The sequence below is a fragment of the Phalangium opilio genome, unplaced genomic scaffold, assembly GCF_054372755.1.
Source record: "Phalangium opilio isolate 3A_F unplaced genomic scaffold, DU_Popi_V2 ptg000002l_1, whole genome shotgun sequence".
In the NCBI taxonomy this organism is placed as follows: Eukaryota; Metazoa; Arthropoda; class Arachnida; order Opiliones; family Phalangiidae; genus Phalangium; species Phalangium opilio.
The window spans coordinates 12,207,449-12,226,036 of NW_028324144.1; the positions used below are offsets into that span (position 1 = coordinate 12,207,449).

The following is an 18,588-nucleotide window of genomic DNA, read 5'->3' on the forward strand; positions in this document are numbered from 1 at the left end:
ATGCCATGAAGCGCCGTCTCTGTAGACTTGCCTTTCTGATAGGCAAACTGAAAAGTGGACAGGGGTGTGTGGGAAAGAACACCATCCCGAAAATACCTGTCCACCAATTTCTCTAAAGTCTTTAGGAAGAAAGAGGTAAGACAGATAGGTCTAAATGCTTAGCCTCAAGATAGCTCGTCTTCCCAGGTTTGGGAATAAAGATAACCTTCGAGCGCTTCCAGATATCTGGAATATGCGCCAGAGCAATGCTGGCTCTGAATATCCTGCACAGATAAGGGCCAATGGCGTCTATGCCTTCCTGGAGGAGGGCGGGAAAGACACCATCTGGGCCAGGCGACTTATAGGGTTGAAACGAGTTTACAGGCCACTTAAGTCTAGAGTATGTAACTATCTTATTGGCGATGCCCCAGACCATCCTGTGTGCTCTCCGAAAGAGCACGGGGCGAGCGTCGGTGCTTGTGAGGTCAAAAGCCTTGGAGTCCGGAAAGTGTACCTTGAGCATATGCTTAAGAGTATCAGTCCCTGACTTGGTAAACTCACCTTCTGCCACCTTGATGGTGCTGAGCTGGTGAGTGTTATCATGAGCCAGGATCTTCATGATCTTGGCAGTAGCGGGGGAATCAGAGATGCTACCGCAGAAGTTCCTCCAGGAGTTCCTTTTGGCCACCCGGATGGCTTTATTATACTTGTTGAGGGTCTGTCTATAAATAGTCCAGTCCCCAGTCCTCTTAGCCCTATTAAAGAGTTTACGAGTAAGCTTGCGAAGCTTGCCAAGTTCCGTATTCCACCAAGGAACGAGCCTCGGCCGGCTGGCAGGCTTCGCCGGACAGTTGTGGTGGTAGGAATTGATAATGGCTTGTTGCATGAGATCAACTGCCAAATCAAATTCCAGCACCGAGGAAAGCTTTGGAGCACTACCTCTGAGTAGGAGGCAAAGTTCCTCCCTGTAGCCGGACCAATCGGTCCGACGGGGGTTGCGCAGTTCCGTCTTAACCGAAGTTGACTTGACCGCGACCGAGAAGCAGATGTGCCTATGGTCCGAAAGAGACGGTTCATTAGACACATGCCAATTAGAGACCGACAGACTGATATTGTCTGTGGCCAGGGTGACATCAATGACCTCTTTTCTGTTAGAAGTAACGAAGGTTGGCTCATTGTGCCTGTTGAGAATATGCAGGTTCGTACCGACCAGATATTCAAGTAGTTCATCACCACGTCTGTTGCAGTCACTACTGCCCCACGTGACATGGTGGGCATTGGCATCACAGTCCAAAATGAGCCTGTCCCCCTGCCTCTCACATCGGTCGACAAGAACGACAACCTCCTGTGGTGGCGGGGAACCCGTGGCATCATGGGGAAAGTAAGCAGACGCCATGATAAGGCCAGTTGCCACTCCAGAAGAGGAGGGCATTACCTTAATCACAGCAGTATCCCTAGTGAGGTAGTTCGGAAGCGGAAGGATGTCAAGACCCTTCCTGGTCAGAACACACGCCCTGGGGTTGGGTGAGGTAAAGTCATAAGAGATATTACCTGCATTCTTTAAACCAAGGATTTTGCCATTATGAATCCAAGGTTCCTGAATGAGGGCCACATCCAGGCCCTCTAAGGCAAACCTCCGGCATAGAACTGCCGAGGCTGCTTTGCAGTGATGCAGGTTAATCTGGATCACCTTGATGCTCATGTCTTAGGAAGAGAGGCGGCCCCGGCTACTTGCTTGGCGGTAGCGCGGAGTCCCGATCCAGGACCGGTATCTCCTTCGCCTCCACCAACAGCACCCTCGGCCCCCAACTCCATCCCAGTCACAGGAGCGTAGGTCTTCTCGGTATCAGAGTCTTTCAAAAAGTCGGACTCTGTCCCGAGGTCTATGTCTGAGCCATCTGGAAAGGATGGCTCTAAATTAATACCAGCAATATTTGCTGCCAGCTCCCCACTCACGCTGGCTGCAGTATTGCCTTCTTCTTCAGAAGCCTCAGAGGCATTCTGGAGAGGGTCCTTTGGCGCATTCAGGACTTTAAATGTCCCGACATCCACACCAGTAAGACCCTCGAAGCCGGCCTCCTTGATGGCCTCCATGGAGGAGCCATCAATTAGGAAGATCCAGCGTCTGGTGCTCTTCTCGTCGAACGACTTCAGGCACCGCCAACAGTCGGTCAGAAACCTGCCGTTGTAGGCCTTCAATCGCCGGAGAAGAGCCGCCGGATCAGTGGTGCGACGGTCCTTGGTCCGGAAGGACACCTTGAACGGCTTCGGGAGTTCACAGGCCTTCATCACTGAAAGCCGTGTTCCCCCTATGGCACGCTCATTATGGTGTAGCACCTTCACGAGCCATTCACTGGTCGCAAAATCCCCACATGAGTAGATCAAGGCCCCAGCCATGATGTGGAAATTGAGAGGACGCGGCAGCGAGCTTCCCGAAGAAAGCTCAGCGTCCAGTGCGTCAAGTATAGCGGCCTGGATGGGAACGACATCCTCCTCCGTGACCGCATTAGTCGGATAGCCATCTTTAACGATGGCCATCTTGACAATACTGGCGACGTCGCAGTAAGACTTGGTCTTCTTTGACGCCGCAGCTTGTAAGCTAGGCGAGGGATCAGGGTCCTCCGCCCTAGCTCTCTTTCCAGAAAGGGTGGTAGCTTCTCTTGCACCAGGCGTAGAGTCCGTACCCGGGACGTTACTCCCAGCACCCGAAGGTACAGGAGTCCCATCTCGGCCCGTATCTCTTGCACCCAGTGCAGAGTTCTGGCCACCTTTTTGGGATTGCTTTCTTCGGCGGTTGGCCTTGCGCCTCCTATTAACCTCACTCAACCTGGTGGAACCCGATTGAGGAGCAGGAAGTGACTTTTGGCCTTCCGCCGATTGCGGGTGGGTGCTGCCGGAGGCAGCATCTCGCCCAGAAGCAGGTTGGGAGTTGCCTCCGTCCCTGAGAGAAGGCTGGGTACCGGTAGAACCGGCTCCATGCCCAGGTTTGTTTTTGGTTTTTGTTATTAAAGAATCCATGAAGATCCCACGAGTAATGAGGCAAGTAAAAGGTCATCACCCGGTAGTCCTCAACCCGGGTGGAAGGCTAATTACAACGGGGTTTCGCCTGATGCCCCGAGGGGATCGTTCGAGATACCGTAGATTAACTTTCCCGGTACCACACAGCCCTCAGCACGATACCTGCACACCTTGGCTTGGGAAGGGCGCGTATCAGCTCAGCCCACAAAGCGCAGTGGTTGACCAGCTCTCACCACCGAGGAGGTGTGATACAACGCACTGTTGAGGACCCAAGCTGGCGGTCGCGCAAGCGAAAGAAAAGGCAGAACAGCAAGGCAAGGGGGGAAATTAAGCGCGCCATCCAGCTTGCGTCTCCAACTTCGAGAGCCCAGGAGTAGGGATTCTCACGAAGGTCAATTCTAGGTGCCAAGAGGTTATGGGGTCACAAGAATCATTCGGTGGACTATCAGTTTTGGTTGTTGGCGATTTTAACCAACTGAAACCAGTAGGCGATAGTTACGCGTTTCAAATTCCTAAAGCTCGTGACACCCCTTATGCTGGATTGCTAGATAATAATCCGCAATGGAAAGAATTTAAGGTTTTTTTCTTGAATGAGATCATGCGTCAGAAGGAAGACAAGGAATTCGCTATGGCTCTGAATCGAATGGCAATAGGAAAAATGGAAGTCAATGACGTATCACTAATCAAGAAACAGCAGGTGAATGTAAAAGGCGAGCAGGGCCGTCGTCAGGGGGAGGGCCGGGTGGGCCCGGCCCTACCTACAATATGTTTGGCCCTACCTGAAATATTTCCGAAATTTTTGGAAACTGCTTATGGCCCTACCAGTAGTTTCATTGGCCCAACGCTCCTACCCCTAACCCCACCAGACTACGTTCATGACATTCTGCTAAGCCAATAAATCCCATATAAATAAAACGAAATTAAAAAATTATTGTCATGGCATAAAAAAACGTTTTCGCCAAGCTTTTGCAAATTGGCACACTCTTCGTAGACGGTAGAGCAGATGATATCAGTGTTGCTAATGTTTGAAAGTGGATTTTCCCACTTCCATTTGAAAAATTTCCCACATTTCCTACAGGCCCTTTTTAGCGCCGCCCCCACCTAACATACACTGTTAAAAAAAATGGAACTGTTTGACACCTTTAGAGGTGTTTCCTAATGCATCCCCAGTAGCACCTCTATTGGTGTTTAAAAGCACCATTCGAGAGGATGTCAATACGCACCTTTCAAAACGGTGCGAAATAATACCTTCTCTGAAGGTGCTTTTTAAATCCTGTTAGGTGTTTTAATCACTTAGAATAGAGGTGTATATTAATACCAGAAAAAGTGTTAATAAAACCTTTTAAAAAAGGTCTTTTTGAGACAAATTTGGTGTTTTTAAATTCCATTGACGTTGGTGCTTTTTAATTCCTGTTAGGTTTAAAACATCACCCTTAATAGAGGTTTATAATTATACCAGAAAGGTGTCTATAGACTCTTAATTTCTTAAAAGGTGTTTTTTGAAATAATTGTTTTTCAAAACACATGAGTTAGTGTTAGTCTTTCAAAATATCTGCTCAAATCCAGTGGATTAAAGGTAAACGTTTTTTCTGCTGTAAGCCTTATTCAACCGTGTAAGAATTGATACGCGTGCGAAATGGTTACGTTTAAACTTTACTGTATATCCTCAATAGTTCTATTGAAGGACCTGATTTATATCATTCAAAACTGTATTTAATTTTCGGCTCACTGTGAACCGTCAAGACCTCCTCAAAGACACACGAATTCATGGAACCAAACCGAACAACGCTTACCAAAATCTTTAGAAGTGGCATTCAGTGTAACTAGGAAAGTTTAATTTCACGTTTCCACTGTATATAAATGTAGTAAAGCTGAATTAAAAAGTAATCACCGAATTTGAAATATTAATATAAAAGATGTTCTTGGAATATAGAAATGAAACAGAGCTTTTTAGCTACAAAACTACAAAAAGAATCGTAATGCCGAAACATACTAAATATTTTCATTTAATATTCTACAATAAGAAAATGTTATGGTTTTGTAACAGATAATTTTATTTTACTCGCTTTATATTAACTTTGATATGCGTATAGTGTTTCGATTCAGGTGCAATCTTCATTACTCGTTCTGTATAAACTTTCACTTGTGTCGTTCCGAAGAAAGAAGATTATCTTAAATAATTAAATAAATATAAATAATATTAATTTTTTTATTCGTCAGTATTTTACCTTAATTCTAGTTAAGTGGTTTAAAGAAGCGTTATTCTTAAAATGATTTTAAATATAGCTATTGTTGACGTTTGACTTCTAGCAAAAACCGTTTTCACAAATTTTGGAAATTTAGGGTATATAAGGCGATTGATTGACAAATGGTAGGAATAAGCGCTATTGCGTGAACCTTTGGTCGAAGCCCTGCCATTGGGAGGCTAGTCGTTTCTCGTAACTTAAGCCGTTCGCGCGTACATCTTAATCCCAACGATGATAATGGAGTAGAAGCTAATGTTTCAGATTGGCGTGTATGTGGTATACACAGATGGTGTTGTCAGAAGCCAATAAGTACAGGTAAACGTGTATGTCGTATATACCATTAGAAAAACAAGTGTGGAGATTGCGTAATGAAGTAGATTTTTTACCTCTCCAAGTGACGATGACGTCACGGAGAGGTATTGCACTGGACGTATCTGTGTGTCTGTCTGGCACCGTGTTCGCAGTTGGCAAATCGAAGCAAACGTGTTCGCAATTTCCGGACCGCGTTCGCAGCATACAGAAATTCGAAAAATGTTACGTCGTTGCTATATCCAAATTATTTAACGTCAATAATTAACTATCCGTTACACCTTCATTTACTGTCTAACCACCAATTGTTTCACCCAATCCCAAACGGTATTTAATGGCTTCTAACATCAATACCATGCAATAGTCTTGTACACCACATACGCCACATACGCCACACGCGGCTAGGGTTACGAGAAACGTCTAGCCTCTCAATGGCAGAGCTTCCACCAAAGGTTCACGCAATTGCGCACTTTCTTACCTCTTAGTGTGAATCAATCACCTTTTATACCCTTAATTTACAAAAGTTCTGATATAGGTGTTCCCTAGAAGTATAACGTTAAAGATAGCTATGTTTAAAATTATTTTAGGAATTAAGTTTCTTAAACCGACTTAACTATAATTAACGTAAAATACTGACTATTAAAATAATTAATATCACTTATATTTATTTAATTATTTAAGATCAACTTCTTTCTTTGGAATGACAAACGTGAGAGTTTATATAGAACGAGTAATGAAGATTGCATCTGAATCGAAACGCTACACGCATATCAAAGTTAATATAAAGCGAGTAGAATGATAAGATATCTTACAAAACGATAATATTTTCTTTTTGCAGAATATTAAATGGAAATATTTTAAATATTTTTCGGCATTACGATTCTTTTAGTAGTTGTGTAGCTATAAAGTTCTGTTTCATCTCAGACACACAAATACTTCCAGTGTAATACCTCTCCGTGACGTCATCGTCACTCGGAGAGATAAAAACCTGTGTCAAGGGGAAATTAAAGTATTTTTTATGAATTACTCTAATTCCAAGAAATTCCAGCATATTGAACTTTTCGAGAATTATTTTCCAATGATTGAAAAATCATAATAAGTATGAATTCCTTCAAATATTTGGTATAAGGTAGTCCAAAGCAATTTTTAAAATCTTTGGGATATTTTTAGAATGCTTCACTATGCAGGTAGAATTAATAGGTGATTTCCCTCTAAGGTCATATCAAAAACCTTTCACTTAAAAAAAACACCATAGCAGCTAAAAAGTGTTAAGTCAAGCCCAAAGGTGTTTATTCGCACCATTGAAACAGATTTATATTAAAAACACTATTTCCGTTTATAAAAAAATTGATAAGGGTCAATTAACATCTAAAGGTGTTTCTAGGTACCAGTGAATCACCATTTCCTTAAAAAATACCTTAAAAGAGTCAACTAGCTCCTTTTTATGGAGAAAACACCATCTCAGTTAAAAAACACTCTAAAAAGAGTATAAAAACACCTCGAGGCATTTCCGAACACCCATGAAACACCTTTTGTTCTAACAGTGTATGGAAAAAAGGTTACAGTCACATTTATCTGGACTATGTTTTCCTACTAGGTTTTATGTGGAATATAACTCCGCATGGCTTTGACATTATATACAAATGCACCAAAACGCTATAAAGCTTTAAAATTCTCAAAATATTGTACTCTTTTTCCAGTGTCAGATTTACAATCACCGAATTTATTTCGTAATATCACTTGCAATTATTTAACCGAGCAAAATTTTCGAAAATGCACTAATTTTAACTGCATAGTCTGCACTTTTAACACTTAAACAGTGAAATTCCCACATTTAACAGATTTCGGAAAAAAAATACGTTTTTCCCACAGAGCCTAAAACCTTACCAAAATTTCCCACACATTGGCAACACTGGATCATTCTGAACTCTCGGGAGGTCTATAGCTTCGTGAAATCAGGCAGGCTTACAAATAAGTTATTTCCTATACTCCGGAACTGGTGTGGTTGTCGCGTTCGTGGCAACTAATTATTAGGGCAAATATTTTGGAAAAGTGAAAGCTGGTTATATAATTTGGAAAACGTGGCAATTATCTATTCATATATTTTGGTAAAGGTAAAAACAAATCATACTAAGTATCAGGGCCCTTTTTTGCAAGATGGGATCTTTTTTGTAATAGATCTACGCGAATGCGAGTTGACATATTTATTTTTCATTCGCAAACGTAACCTGACCCAACCACTTCTGCCAATGTTAAATAAATCATTTTTAATATACATACTAAATTGAAGAACATAAAATATTAATATTGTATTTAAATTAAACTTGGAAATGAACATTTCGTCATTCGGCATATTTATTGTCGTTTACAAAGCTAACCGCACCTGTTTAAATGTTAGTTGAGTCTTTATTGTTATTGATACACATTTCAGCTTATGGTCAAATCTCTTAACATACATGCAGCGTAAGGTTATTATATTTTTTGCCAAGTTTCAAAAGTTCACATTTCATAGTCTTTTTACAAAAAAAAAATAAAATTAAAACGGAAATTAGCTATGATTAAAGGATTTAGCCATGAGTCGGAGGAAATATGTTTCTTTTACGGTTTCACTGGTTAGTCTTCTGAAATATTAGTGAGAAGTATATTCAGGGCTTTAAATTATCGTGCAAAGGTTCAGAATTTTAAAACTAATAGTTTTTTTTTCAAAATTCATTGAATCTTTGTTTGTACTTATCACAGTAACATAGACATTTTTTAGGAAAAGAACTCTGCGCGATAACTTGCATCGTCATATTGACGGTCGTGGTAAAAGCTGACGGCTTTGAATTTTCAAGTGATAGTCTGAGATACACGCTCAAAGAAATATATCTTTGAACTGGCTTCCAAAGCCCGGGCAGCCAGCGTCCCGGTGTCAGGTGATCCAGGAGGTTATGTATAGAGTGACTAGTCTTTTAGTGTTAATCGGTTAGTCGCACTAGTGCTTAATTTTTAAACCGCGTATTAGAGATATATGTTTAACCAGATCAAACAATCAATGAACAGGTTTCATACTTATTTTTGGTCATTTATTTTCTTCTTTTACATGTTAATATTATGACTAGCGTAATTTTAATTTATAGTTGTTAAACCCTTCTTTTAATTTGTTTTAAGACCTCGTTGACATTGCCTCTTCCCTAGCTAAATTTTTAATAAATAGTACAAAGTTTTTAAATTTCTTGTATACGCGCCGAGCGAGCCGCCACGATCGCCATCTAGCGGATTTCAGAAGAACAAATTGGTGGGAAAATGACCGCGTCTTTAAATGAAGCCATAGGGTTCTTGTGTAAGAATTATTATTGAAATTCCCCAGAAGGGGTGAAATTTAACCCATTTTCAAAGTTGTAGAATTCATTGCATTAAATGAAATGAATGAATTAACGCGCTTAAAGAGAAAAAGTAAATTTCTAGACTTTATGTTATCTAAGCCCAACACCCAAATTAAATGTACACAACGCCTACGAGATGTATATAGGTACAGTTAACCTCAAAAATGTGTCTGTCTGGAAGCACTTGCAAGTTAATTTAATTAACTTACAATATAAACATATTTAATTTGAACAATTACATAGATGGTAATATCATAAACATGCAGAAGTTTCCATGATACACTGTCCAGAGGCTACGGTATTAACTTCGTTTGGTTTACAAATATCTTTTACGTTAAAAATGTGTTTAGTTTTTATTAGATTTTAGACTTTTCGACGAGTGGAATCCCTAAAATAATTTTGTAAACCTTGTAATGCTAAAAACGAGACGTATTTCATAATTGTAGCGCTCCCCATTTTTAAACTGCCAATCTACCATTCGCGAACTTCTCGCCAAGAGTTTTCAATTCAGTCCGCTAGAGGCATTGCGTTTAAGTATACCTCTCAATCCTCGGCGCGTATAGAACCGATTTTTAATACTAATCCCTCTATTCCCGATGAGTATACCATGGCTTATAGCACGATTTTAATTGAACAATCTGAGGCAAAATGATGCGTCATGTTCTTCACAGTAGGAACTTCTAAGTTATTTTCTAATATGCATCATCTTGAACCAGACTTTTCAGTTAAAAATCTTGCGTTAAAGGCCGACTTCCACCGAAAAGGGTTCTTACGAACTGAAGACCGTGCATCGATTCTTAACAATAGAGCGACCGTGCCAATTTTCGAGTCCCCACTGGGGCAAAATTTGGAGGGGTTCTTACGAACTGAAAACCATGCTATGCGGGTTCTTTCGAACTGAAGATAAACAATAGAAAGTCTCTTAAATATTTTATTCCCGATTTTTGCGACCCTCTGAAGGAAAATATCTATTGTTTATCTTCAGTTCGTAAGAACCGCCGTATCAAGGTTTTCAGTTCGTAAGAACCCCTCAAAATTTTGTCCAGCGGGGATTTGAAAATCGGCACGGTCGCTCCATTGTTAAGTGCCGTCCACACCAGGCTATTTCGCATAGTTCGCAGACTCCGCGGCGATCGCGTTGTTCGCTCGCATCCCACGCTTTTAGTTTACACCGAAGAAAAACCTTGCCGTGCGAGAGGCGCGAAGGGTGCAAATTTCTTTGTCGCGTCAAAGATTTTCGCTTGCTTTGCACGTCTCGCAAGGTATCGACCAATAAGAGTCTCGGTAGGTTTGACGTCAGGTACTTTCGTCATCGGCCGAATTTGGCGTTTTCAAAATGGCGCCAGTATGTAGTAAGCACCGCAAATTGTTACTAATTAATAATAGAGTCATTGCCTCGCTATTATTATTAAATCATCGAAAACGTATTAAAAGGAGAAGGATATGGGTAAGAGAAATATTTCAAGACCGGCCTATAGATGGGGACTTCCACAATTTGATACCAAAAATGAGATCCTGCTATGAATATCATGAAGATAATCTCTACAGGGAAGTGTTTCGGATGAGCCCTAGCCAATATGACTATTTATTAAGCTTGGTTAAATCTAAACTAACCAAAGAAGACACTCATTACCGGAAATCCATCTCAGCCAAGGAAAGACTATACATAACTTTGAGGTAATGCTATTATTGTTATGTTAATGGAGAAAATAATTAAGAGAATGTCATTTTTAGGTACTTGTCAACAGGGGATAGTTATCGCACGTTATCATTAGCGTATAGAGTTGGAAAATCAACTGTAGCGAAAATAATACCAGAGGCTTGTAACGCAATATGGGATGCTCTTCAGCCAATTTATCTCCCTCCACTTACTAAAACAGCAATGATGACGGTAGCACTCAATTACTTTCAAAAATGGAATTTCCCCAACTGTGTTGGCTCTCTTGACGGAAAGCATATTGAGTTGGTCTCACCTCCCAATTCTGGCTCAATGTATTTTAACTACAAAGGATGTTATAGTATCGTCTTGATGGCCGCTTGTGACGCTAATTATAAATTTACATTTGTTGACATTGGAAATTTCGGGGGAATAAGCGATGGAGGTGTTTTTGGTGCTTCAGAGTTGGGAAAAGCGATTGAAGATCAAACGTTCTTCCCACAACCACGAAAAATAGAAGAAAATGGCCCCGAACTTCCATTCTGTTTTGTTGCTGATGCCGCTTTTCCGCTAAAAACCAACCTAATGCGTCCCTATCCGGGTAGAAATCTGCCAGATGATAAAGATGGTTTTAATTACAGATTATCGCGTGCTAGAATGACTATCGAGAATTCGTTTGGTATTTTAAGTTCTAGATTTAGATGTCTACAAAGTGCTATACCTCTTGACCCTGTGAATGCTGAAGCTGTTGTTAAAGCCACTGTATGTTTACATAATTTCTTGATGACAAAGGAAGAGCACACTGATAGGCGTCTCTATTGCCCAGTCAAGTATGCTGATTATCTAGATGAACATGGACATTTGGTTGAAGGAGAATGGAGAAATAATAGCAGACAAAATATGACAGTGCTTCCTCGGCAAGGTGGAAGAGCATGTAAAAGAGGAGCTATTCAAGTTAGAGATTTGTACAAAGATTATTTTGCAACTAACGGTAAAGTAGGAAACCAAGCAAGAGCACACGATTAATCATAATTGATGATTTATTTGAAAGTATCAATGTTTTATTTTTAATAAAGAAAATTTCTCAATGGTCGTTTTCCAATAATGAATTGTCTCTTTCTTGGATATCAATCAGGTTCTCTAGGACTTCCATTAGAGCATGTTTTGCCTTTCTTTTGTTTTTCTCATTTAAGGTTTTAAAATCCTTTTCTAAGCTGAGTAAAAATAGCCTATCTGGATCTTCCGAAGCACCATCACAATCTTTCATTTTATCATTGTTTTCCTTCCAGATTTTTAGAAGAGATTGTTCGTATGGGTCAGGTTTTTGTTTTGGTCTTTTATATTTGCCTGAAGACTTGCATTCATTCTGCTCTAGGTGGTCGGATGTCGACGATTTTCGAGTATTACTACTTGAACTAGAAGGACATGTACTTGGCCTTGAGTTACTGGTTTCTTCATCTGATACCCTCAATTGGTCTTCGATGATACTGAACACCCCATCATCAGTCTCAATTACAAGCTCGTCCTGATGTGGTGGTTTTTCGGCATTTACCATGTTGTTGCTCGTTCTGCATAGATTTTCGATTAATGACAAGCGTCTATAAGATCTAATTTATTCATTTTTACATACTTTCGATGACTTATGGAGTCCTTTAAAAAATGTAAGCTCTCAAAAAGCTCCCAGGCTTCTCTGTGGGAAGCAGCGCTTCCACTTGTTTTAGAAGCATCCATAATCTTTTTCTCTCGGACATATTTGTCTCTTATTGACTTCCAACGTGATTTCAGATCATCAACTACCATTCACAATAATAAACTTGATATATTGAATACTAATCAGTTATTAAATAAATATTACTCCTACTTGGTTTATGTAGCCTCTCGGAGATTCGAATCCACGCTCCATCTTTCTTCCTGTTGTTTCTATAGGCAGTACAGGCTTTATTCCACAGCTCTGGAAACGTTCTTACAACGTTTATTAATTCCTCATCGTTTATTTCAATATCTGCCATGATTATTTTAAACAATGAGCAGTCCACTATCTAGGTAAAATTAAGCCTTGGTGGCACGGTACTACTCTAGCTAGCTCAAGTTGCTCAACTGTATGAATGACGTATTGCAGCGCTCCCTCTGATTGGCTGGCAGATATCGGAGAGTCCTTTCGCTAATCTACGCTACCTCGGACCCGCGGCTGGCGCGATTTTTGAAAACGAGAAGTTTTGCTATATGTGGCTTGAATGCGTTTCAAGCTTGCGAACCTTGCAACCATGGCAAAGCGAAGAGAGCGAACGCGTATTACTGGTGTGGCCGTCACTTTACTCTCGATGCACGGTTTTCAGTTCGTAAGAACCCTTTTCGATGGAAGTCGGCCTTTAAGACTTGGCACACGCATCGATAATAAGGTGCATTCGTCCGAAAATGTGCCCTACCGCGGCCCTACCTAAAATTTGACCCTGGCGACGGCCCTGAAGGCGAGCCTCCTCTCGACGCCATACATCTGTATGCTACGAACAAAGGCGCGGCAGATTTCAATGAGATGCGTCTCAGTCAGTTTAATACTGAATTTTGCGATTCTTTGGCTTTCGATAACGTCAAAGGAGACTTTCAAGCGCTTGTGCGAAAAAATATACTGGATAGAGCGAAACAACTGAAGCCCAGTTCAACTTACGGATTGAGCGAAAAAATTCGCTTGCAAATTAGTGCTCGCTATATGGTTACCAACAACATTGACAAGAACTTAAACAACAAGATGCACAAGGCAGTCAAACTTTTTGGAAGGGGCTATTATAAACTTCCCATTATTATTAATTTCTCCCCGTAAACTTTTCTTTCGTATCTATAAGTATATATGTACATTCTAAGAAACTAATTTATCAAATATGTACATTCTAAGAAACTAATTTATCAAATATGTACATTCTAAGAAACTAATTTATCAAATATGTACATTCTAAGAAACTAATTTATCAAATATGTACATTCTAAGAAACTAATTTATCAAATATGTACATTCTAAGAAACTAATTTATCAAATATGTACATTCTAAGAAACTAATTTATCAAATATGTACATTCTAAGAAACTAATTTATCAAATATGTACATTCTAAGAAACTAATTTATCAAATATGTACATTCTAAGAAACTAATTTATCAAATTTGTACATTCTAAGAAACTAATTTATCAAATATGTACATTCTAAGAAACTAATTTATCAAATATGTACATTCTAAGAAACTAATTTATCATATATGTACATTCTAAGAAACTAATTTATCATATATGTACATTCTAAGAAACTAATTTATCAAATATGTACATTCTAAGAAAGTAATTTATCAAATATGTACATTCTAAGAAACTAATTTATCAAATATGTGCATTCTAAGAAACTAATTTATCAAATATGTACATTCTAAGAAACTAATTTATCAAATATGTACATTCTAAGAAACTAATTTATCAAATATCTACATTCTAAGAAACTAATTTATCAAATATCTACACTCTATAAATATTAAACCAAGTATTTGACACTATAATCAAACTATTTTATGAAATTAAGGAAATTGAATTACCTATCTAATCAAGATTTAAAATGCAAAAAAAAAACTAAATTGTTTTATTATTTTTTAAATTAAGGAGACCAGATATGTAGTTCTTTAGAAAACTATTCAAGTTCATCCCACATGTAAAGAATATCCCCCCTCGAAATGTTTTAATCCAATTAAAACCACATCCAAAAGCTTGGTTGAGACAAGATGAATAAAACTATATCAGCGAAACGGTGCTTCACAGCCGGGAGTGTGGCGCACTCCTGTAAGCCAAGCTTCAGGGCTGCAAAGTTTGAGGGAATAAGACACATGTCGGCGATCCTACCCTATAGGTGCCGACTGCGCCGTGTCCGCCGGAGGTGAATTGACCCCCACACCCCTTCCGTCACCTCCCAAGTAAACCTCATTTCCTTCCCTGCTTAAACACATACTGAACCCTGACTAATCGCATACTTGTCGGTGACGTATGTGCCCTACTTACATTGAAACCTCCATAATACAAAAAAAAGACGGTGCTTCACTGTCAGAAACAATGCCCAGGAAGCTGCTAAGACACTTCGAAAAAATTCTACCAATATAGAGAAAAACATTACCCGAAGCGCCGTTAACTTAAAATTACAAAAAAAATTCAAGAGGCAAAAACCAATGAAGCCGTGTGTGCCGAATGAATAAAAAACAAAACCAACACAACTGGAGATCTGGAGATCAATGATTCACCAAAACTCATAAACCTTCCAATCAAGTAATCCAAATAGCAGTCTAAACTGTTGCTGTCTGAAAAGTTCGAGGGGAAGTCAATATTAAGAACAAGTTATAGAATTCCGTTATAACCCTTAAGGCCATATTAATTTCCCGTTAACCTTCACATCTGGTCCCTTGTTTTTTTGTGTCAGAAATATATTTTTAAGTTTGTGTATAATTAAAAGTTCCTTAAAATTTATTTTGATATGCATATGGTACACTAACGCCCCAGGAAGATATTAAATTTATACGGGTAATAATTTTATCACTGTTTAGGGTAGGGCATCGAGGGGCTATTCACTCGGATTTTGTGTACGGTAAATCATTTAAGCATTGTAAAATAGTAAAATATAGCGCTATTCACTCATTAGGGTAAGGTATAGAGGGGTTATCCACTCATTGGGGTAGGGTATAGAGGGGCTATTCACTCGTACGATGTGGCTACTATTACGAGCCCTTGGGCCGTCTTGTTGTATCCAAATTTGTCTTGGAAAATGCCTCACCCCAGAATAAACGAAAACATCCCGATCCACAAACTTTCAACCGATTATACTGATGTTTATAAATTAGTTCATTATATACATTGAAAGAACTGACTGTTTTTGTATTAAGTCAGTGGATTTCTTGGAAAATGGCGAAGTGAAAACTATAAGCTAATATCATGCAAGTTTAATAAACTATCAGTCGGTAAAGTTGAAGGAAAAGTTCAAGTAACACAAAATTATTCCTTAAAAGAACGGTGTTTTTCTAAATATAAAAGGAAAAACGTGTATATAAAATAAATTAACTCTTATTACAAAATATTTAGCATTTAATTAGTCTTAAAACCGAGAACTACTGCGCCGCCATTAGTTTAGTGGCGTCTGCTAAATCGAACCTATTCCCCTACGGGATTGGTGTAATTCTCGCAGGGCGAGATATGTTTCGGTTTAGCAGACGCAAATAAAGAGATGGCGGCGCAGTGGTCCTCGTTTTTAAGACTAATTAAATGCTAATCATTTTGAAATAATAAAGCATTTAAGTTTTTAATATTTTTCCTTTTATATTTAAAAAGGGCCGTTCTTTTAAGAATAATGTTATGCTACCTAAACCTAAAATTAAATAAATTGCTTTGACTTGTAGAATTGTATTGTTTCGAAGCGTGCCGACTGTCTATGAAAGTATTGATTGATATTAAGAGTACAAAGCTATGTTTCATCTACTTTAACTGATATAGCTGACGCCCTTTAACAGTTTGTTTCTTTTCTAACCATTAAAACTAGCTAACATTTAGCTTATAAGAGAGAATAATGATTGGCTGTTCTATGTAGGGCAAGGTATACCGGTATAATTCATTTTATAAATTGTTTGGTTACGCTATTACCTCTAATGTATAGGAGTACTATTTTTCCTTCAATGTGCATGACAAAACTGTATCTGTGGAAGCATGAACACTGAATCCAGCGTTCATGGTGGAAGTAAGGTAATATGTTGGTTGCTTTCTATACGACAGGTTTTTAGCGAAATTGTTAAAGTATACACTTCTTTACTATACATATAGTTTCTATGAACAAAGTAGTTCTTCATTTTTCTAAAGTTCAAAGTTGAGGTTTTATAAGAAATGTCGAAATTATTTAAATGGGTTAATTTAAATTAATTAAATTTGTTTATGCTGAGCTAAGGTCACCACTTTTTATTGGGTGTTTATGCGAATTCTACACATTTTTGGGCCAGTATGTTCACCTTTCAGTGGGTTGATTAATAACCTAAAATATGAATTAAGACATGAACCTGTTTGAGAAAAATTGCTTCGGTAAGGTTATATATTGACAGAATAATCTAGTGACTTCCTACTTTAAGCAGAAGTCCATTAAATTAGCCAAAAACGTAAACAATTACAATAGCTGGTATAACGTACGTCTCTGCTGGGGTAAGAACTTCTTCTTACTCCATGGATAGGGGGTTAAATTTTCCCCCTTTCCTAACACTGTTAGAAATCTCGAGCTCCTCTCTAGGAAGTCTTTCTTGACGCTGGATCTCTAAAGGGTAGATTGTTTTCTTTTTTAAAAAAATAAAAAAACGGCCACAGTCGTTAAATAGATTTTTTTCCAATAGATTTATGAACTGTATGACCTTGACTGTTCCAAAATTCACACCCCCATCCCATTCTATGCTAATAGGGGCTCGGTTTTACAGTTGAAGGGGGCGTTTTCCGGTCAGTTTAGAGATACAGTGTGCATTTTCAGCCAATAGTTTTTTCTCTCTCAATGGGGCAAATTTTGGCGTACGAGTCGCACCTAAACCGGAGATCTGAGAAAAAAAACCGCGAGGTGGCGAATGTGTCGCCCTTCTAAAGTATTGCTACACAAGAGAGGGGATACCCAAACCCCGCTTTTGGTTACTTCCAAGGCTAATTTAATGGACTTCGGCTTTAAGGGATAAACATTCGTGAAAATAGACCAGTTTAGAGGCTTTCTGTTCTTTCAACGAACATCTAGTGCCTAATTGAAAAATCGAGGATAAATAATCTAGCAGCGAAATTTATTTGTGTTCGAGAACATGCCACGATGGTTTTGATCGACTGTTATATTTTGTGAAATGTTTTCGGTAAAAGCTACAGTAAAAGTTAATCAAAAATGCCTTGTTTACAACAAGACTTAAAAAAGTATCGATAAGGCTGTGGTTATCACTTGACTGAAGGATCAGATATTAATTTTCCTTTTTAATTGAAACTTAAAGGCATGCTTAAGAAAAACAACGTTCCATTACCGTTTTCCGTTGAAATAACTTATTTTACAGGTAATCAATTTCAAAAATTTACTTATCTCGGGTTTTCGGGAAACAATTCCATTACACCAAAACATTTGATCATTACATTAATTACTTTTGAGAGAGTACGTGTATGACATTGAGTTTTAAAAAGTTCCCCCCATTTGTGCCCGGCATTCTTCGCAGTGGAACATTTTAAAACAATGGCGGAAAATTCAGTAGGGACAGTTAGATTTTTACTCGTGGTTATGCAAAATGATGTAATGTCTAGTGTACTTTAGTCAATCGTCATACTGTTCATTCTCATAGCTCAGGGAATGATTAATACTACTCCCTTATTACTATCTCTAGTTTCAAGCAATGGTTAGAGACTATTCAGTGCCGAAGGTCGCACATGATGATATTTCTACTGCAGTTTAAATCAATTCTCCGTGGTCGTACTACTAGCGAGTTAAGCACTAATTTGTTCAGGACATGTCTCGAAAGGGTGCTTGATGTAACTTTTTAAAGCAGTGTTGCCAATGTGTGGGCAATTTCCCACATCGTGAGAAATTTAGGTTTGGTTTTAGGATCTGTGGGGAAAAGGTAATATTTTTCCGAAATCGGTCAAATGTCGGAATTTTCCTGTTAAAGGGTTAATAGTGCAGACTATGCAGTTAAAATTAGTGCATTTTCGAAAATTTTGCCGGGTTAAATAATTTCAAGCGACATTTTGAAATAAATTCGGTGATTTTAAGTTTGGTATGAAAAAAATAGGAAAGCATATTTTGAGAATTTTAAAGCTTTATATCATTTTGGCGCATTTGTACATATTGTCAAAGCCATGCGGAGTGATATTCCGTATTAATCTTAGTAGGAAAAAATAGTCCGGATAAATATGACTGTAAAAAAGGGGCGTGGGAAATGTGGGAAAATTCACTTTCTAACATTGGCAACACTGATTTAAAGGTTTTGGTCATGGCTAAAGAGACCGC

General features: G+C 38.8%; 2 protein-coding genes across 2 annotated transcripts; one reads left to right on the top strand and one right to left on the bottom strand.

Annotated features, from left to right (window-relative positions):
- Window positions 1–2,475: 2,475 nt before the first annotated feature.
- Window positions 2,476–4,877, top strand: LOC149719819 (uncharacterized). Its single transcript, XM_089861913.1, has 2 exons — window positions 2,476–3,240; window positions 3,400–4,877. The coding sequence occupies exons 1-2, from the start codon at window positions 2,996–2,998 to the stop codon at window positions 3,893–3,895; spliced, it is 741 nt and encodes a 246-aa protein (XP_089718039.1). The 5' UTR covers window positions 2,476–2,995; the 3' UTR covers window positions 3,896–4,877.
- Window positions 4,878–11,596: 6,719 nt separating this feature from the next.
- On the bottom strand, window positions 11,597–12,583 carry LOC149719820 (uncharacterized). Its single transcript, XM_089857674.1, has 3 exons — window positions 12,436–12,583; window positions 12,205–12,367; window positions 11,597–12,142 (listed from the first exon to the last, which is right to left on the bottom strand). The coding sequence occupies exons 1-3, from the start codon at window positions 12,581–12,583 to the stop codon at window positions 11,659–11,661; spliced, it is 795 nt and encodes a 264-aa protein (XP_089713800.1). The 3' UTR covers window positions 11,597–11,658.
- Window positions 12,584–18,588: the final 6,005 nt, after the last annotated feature.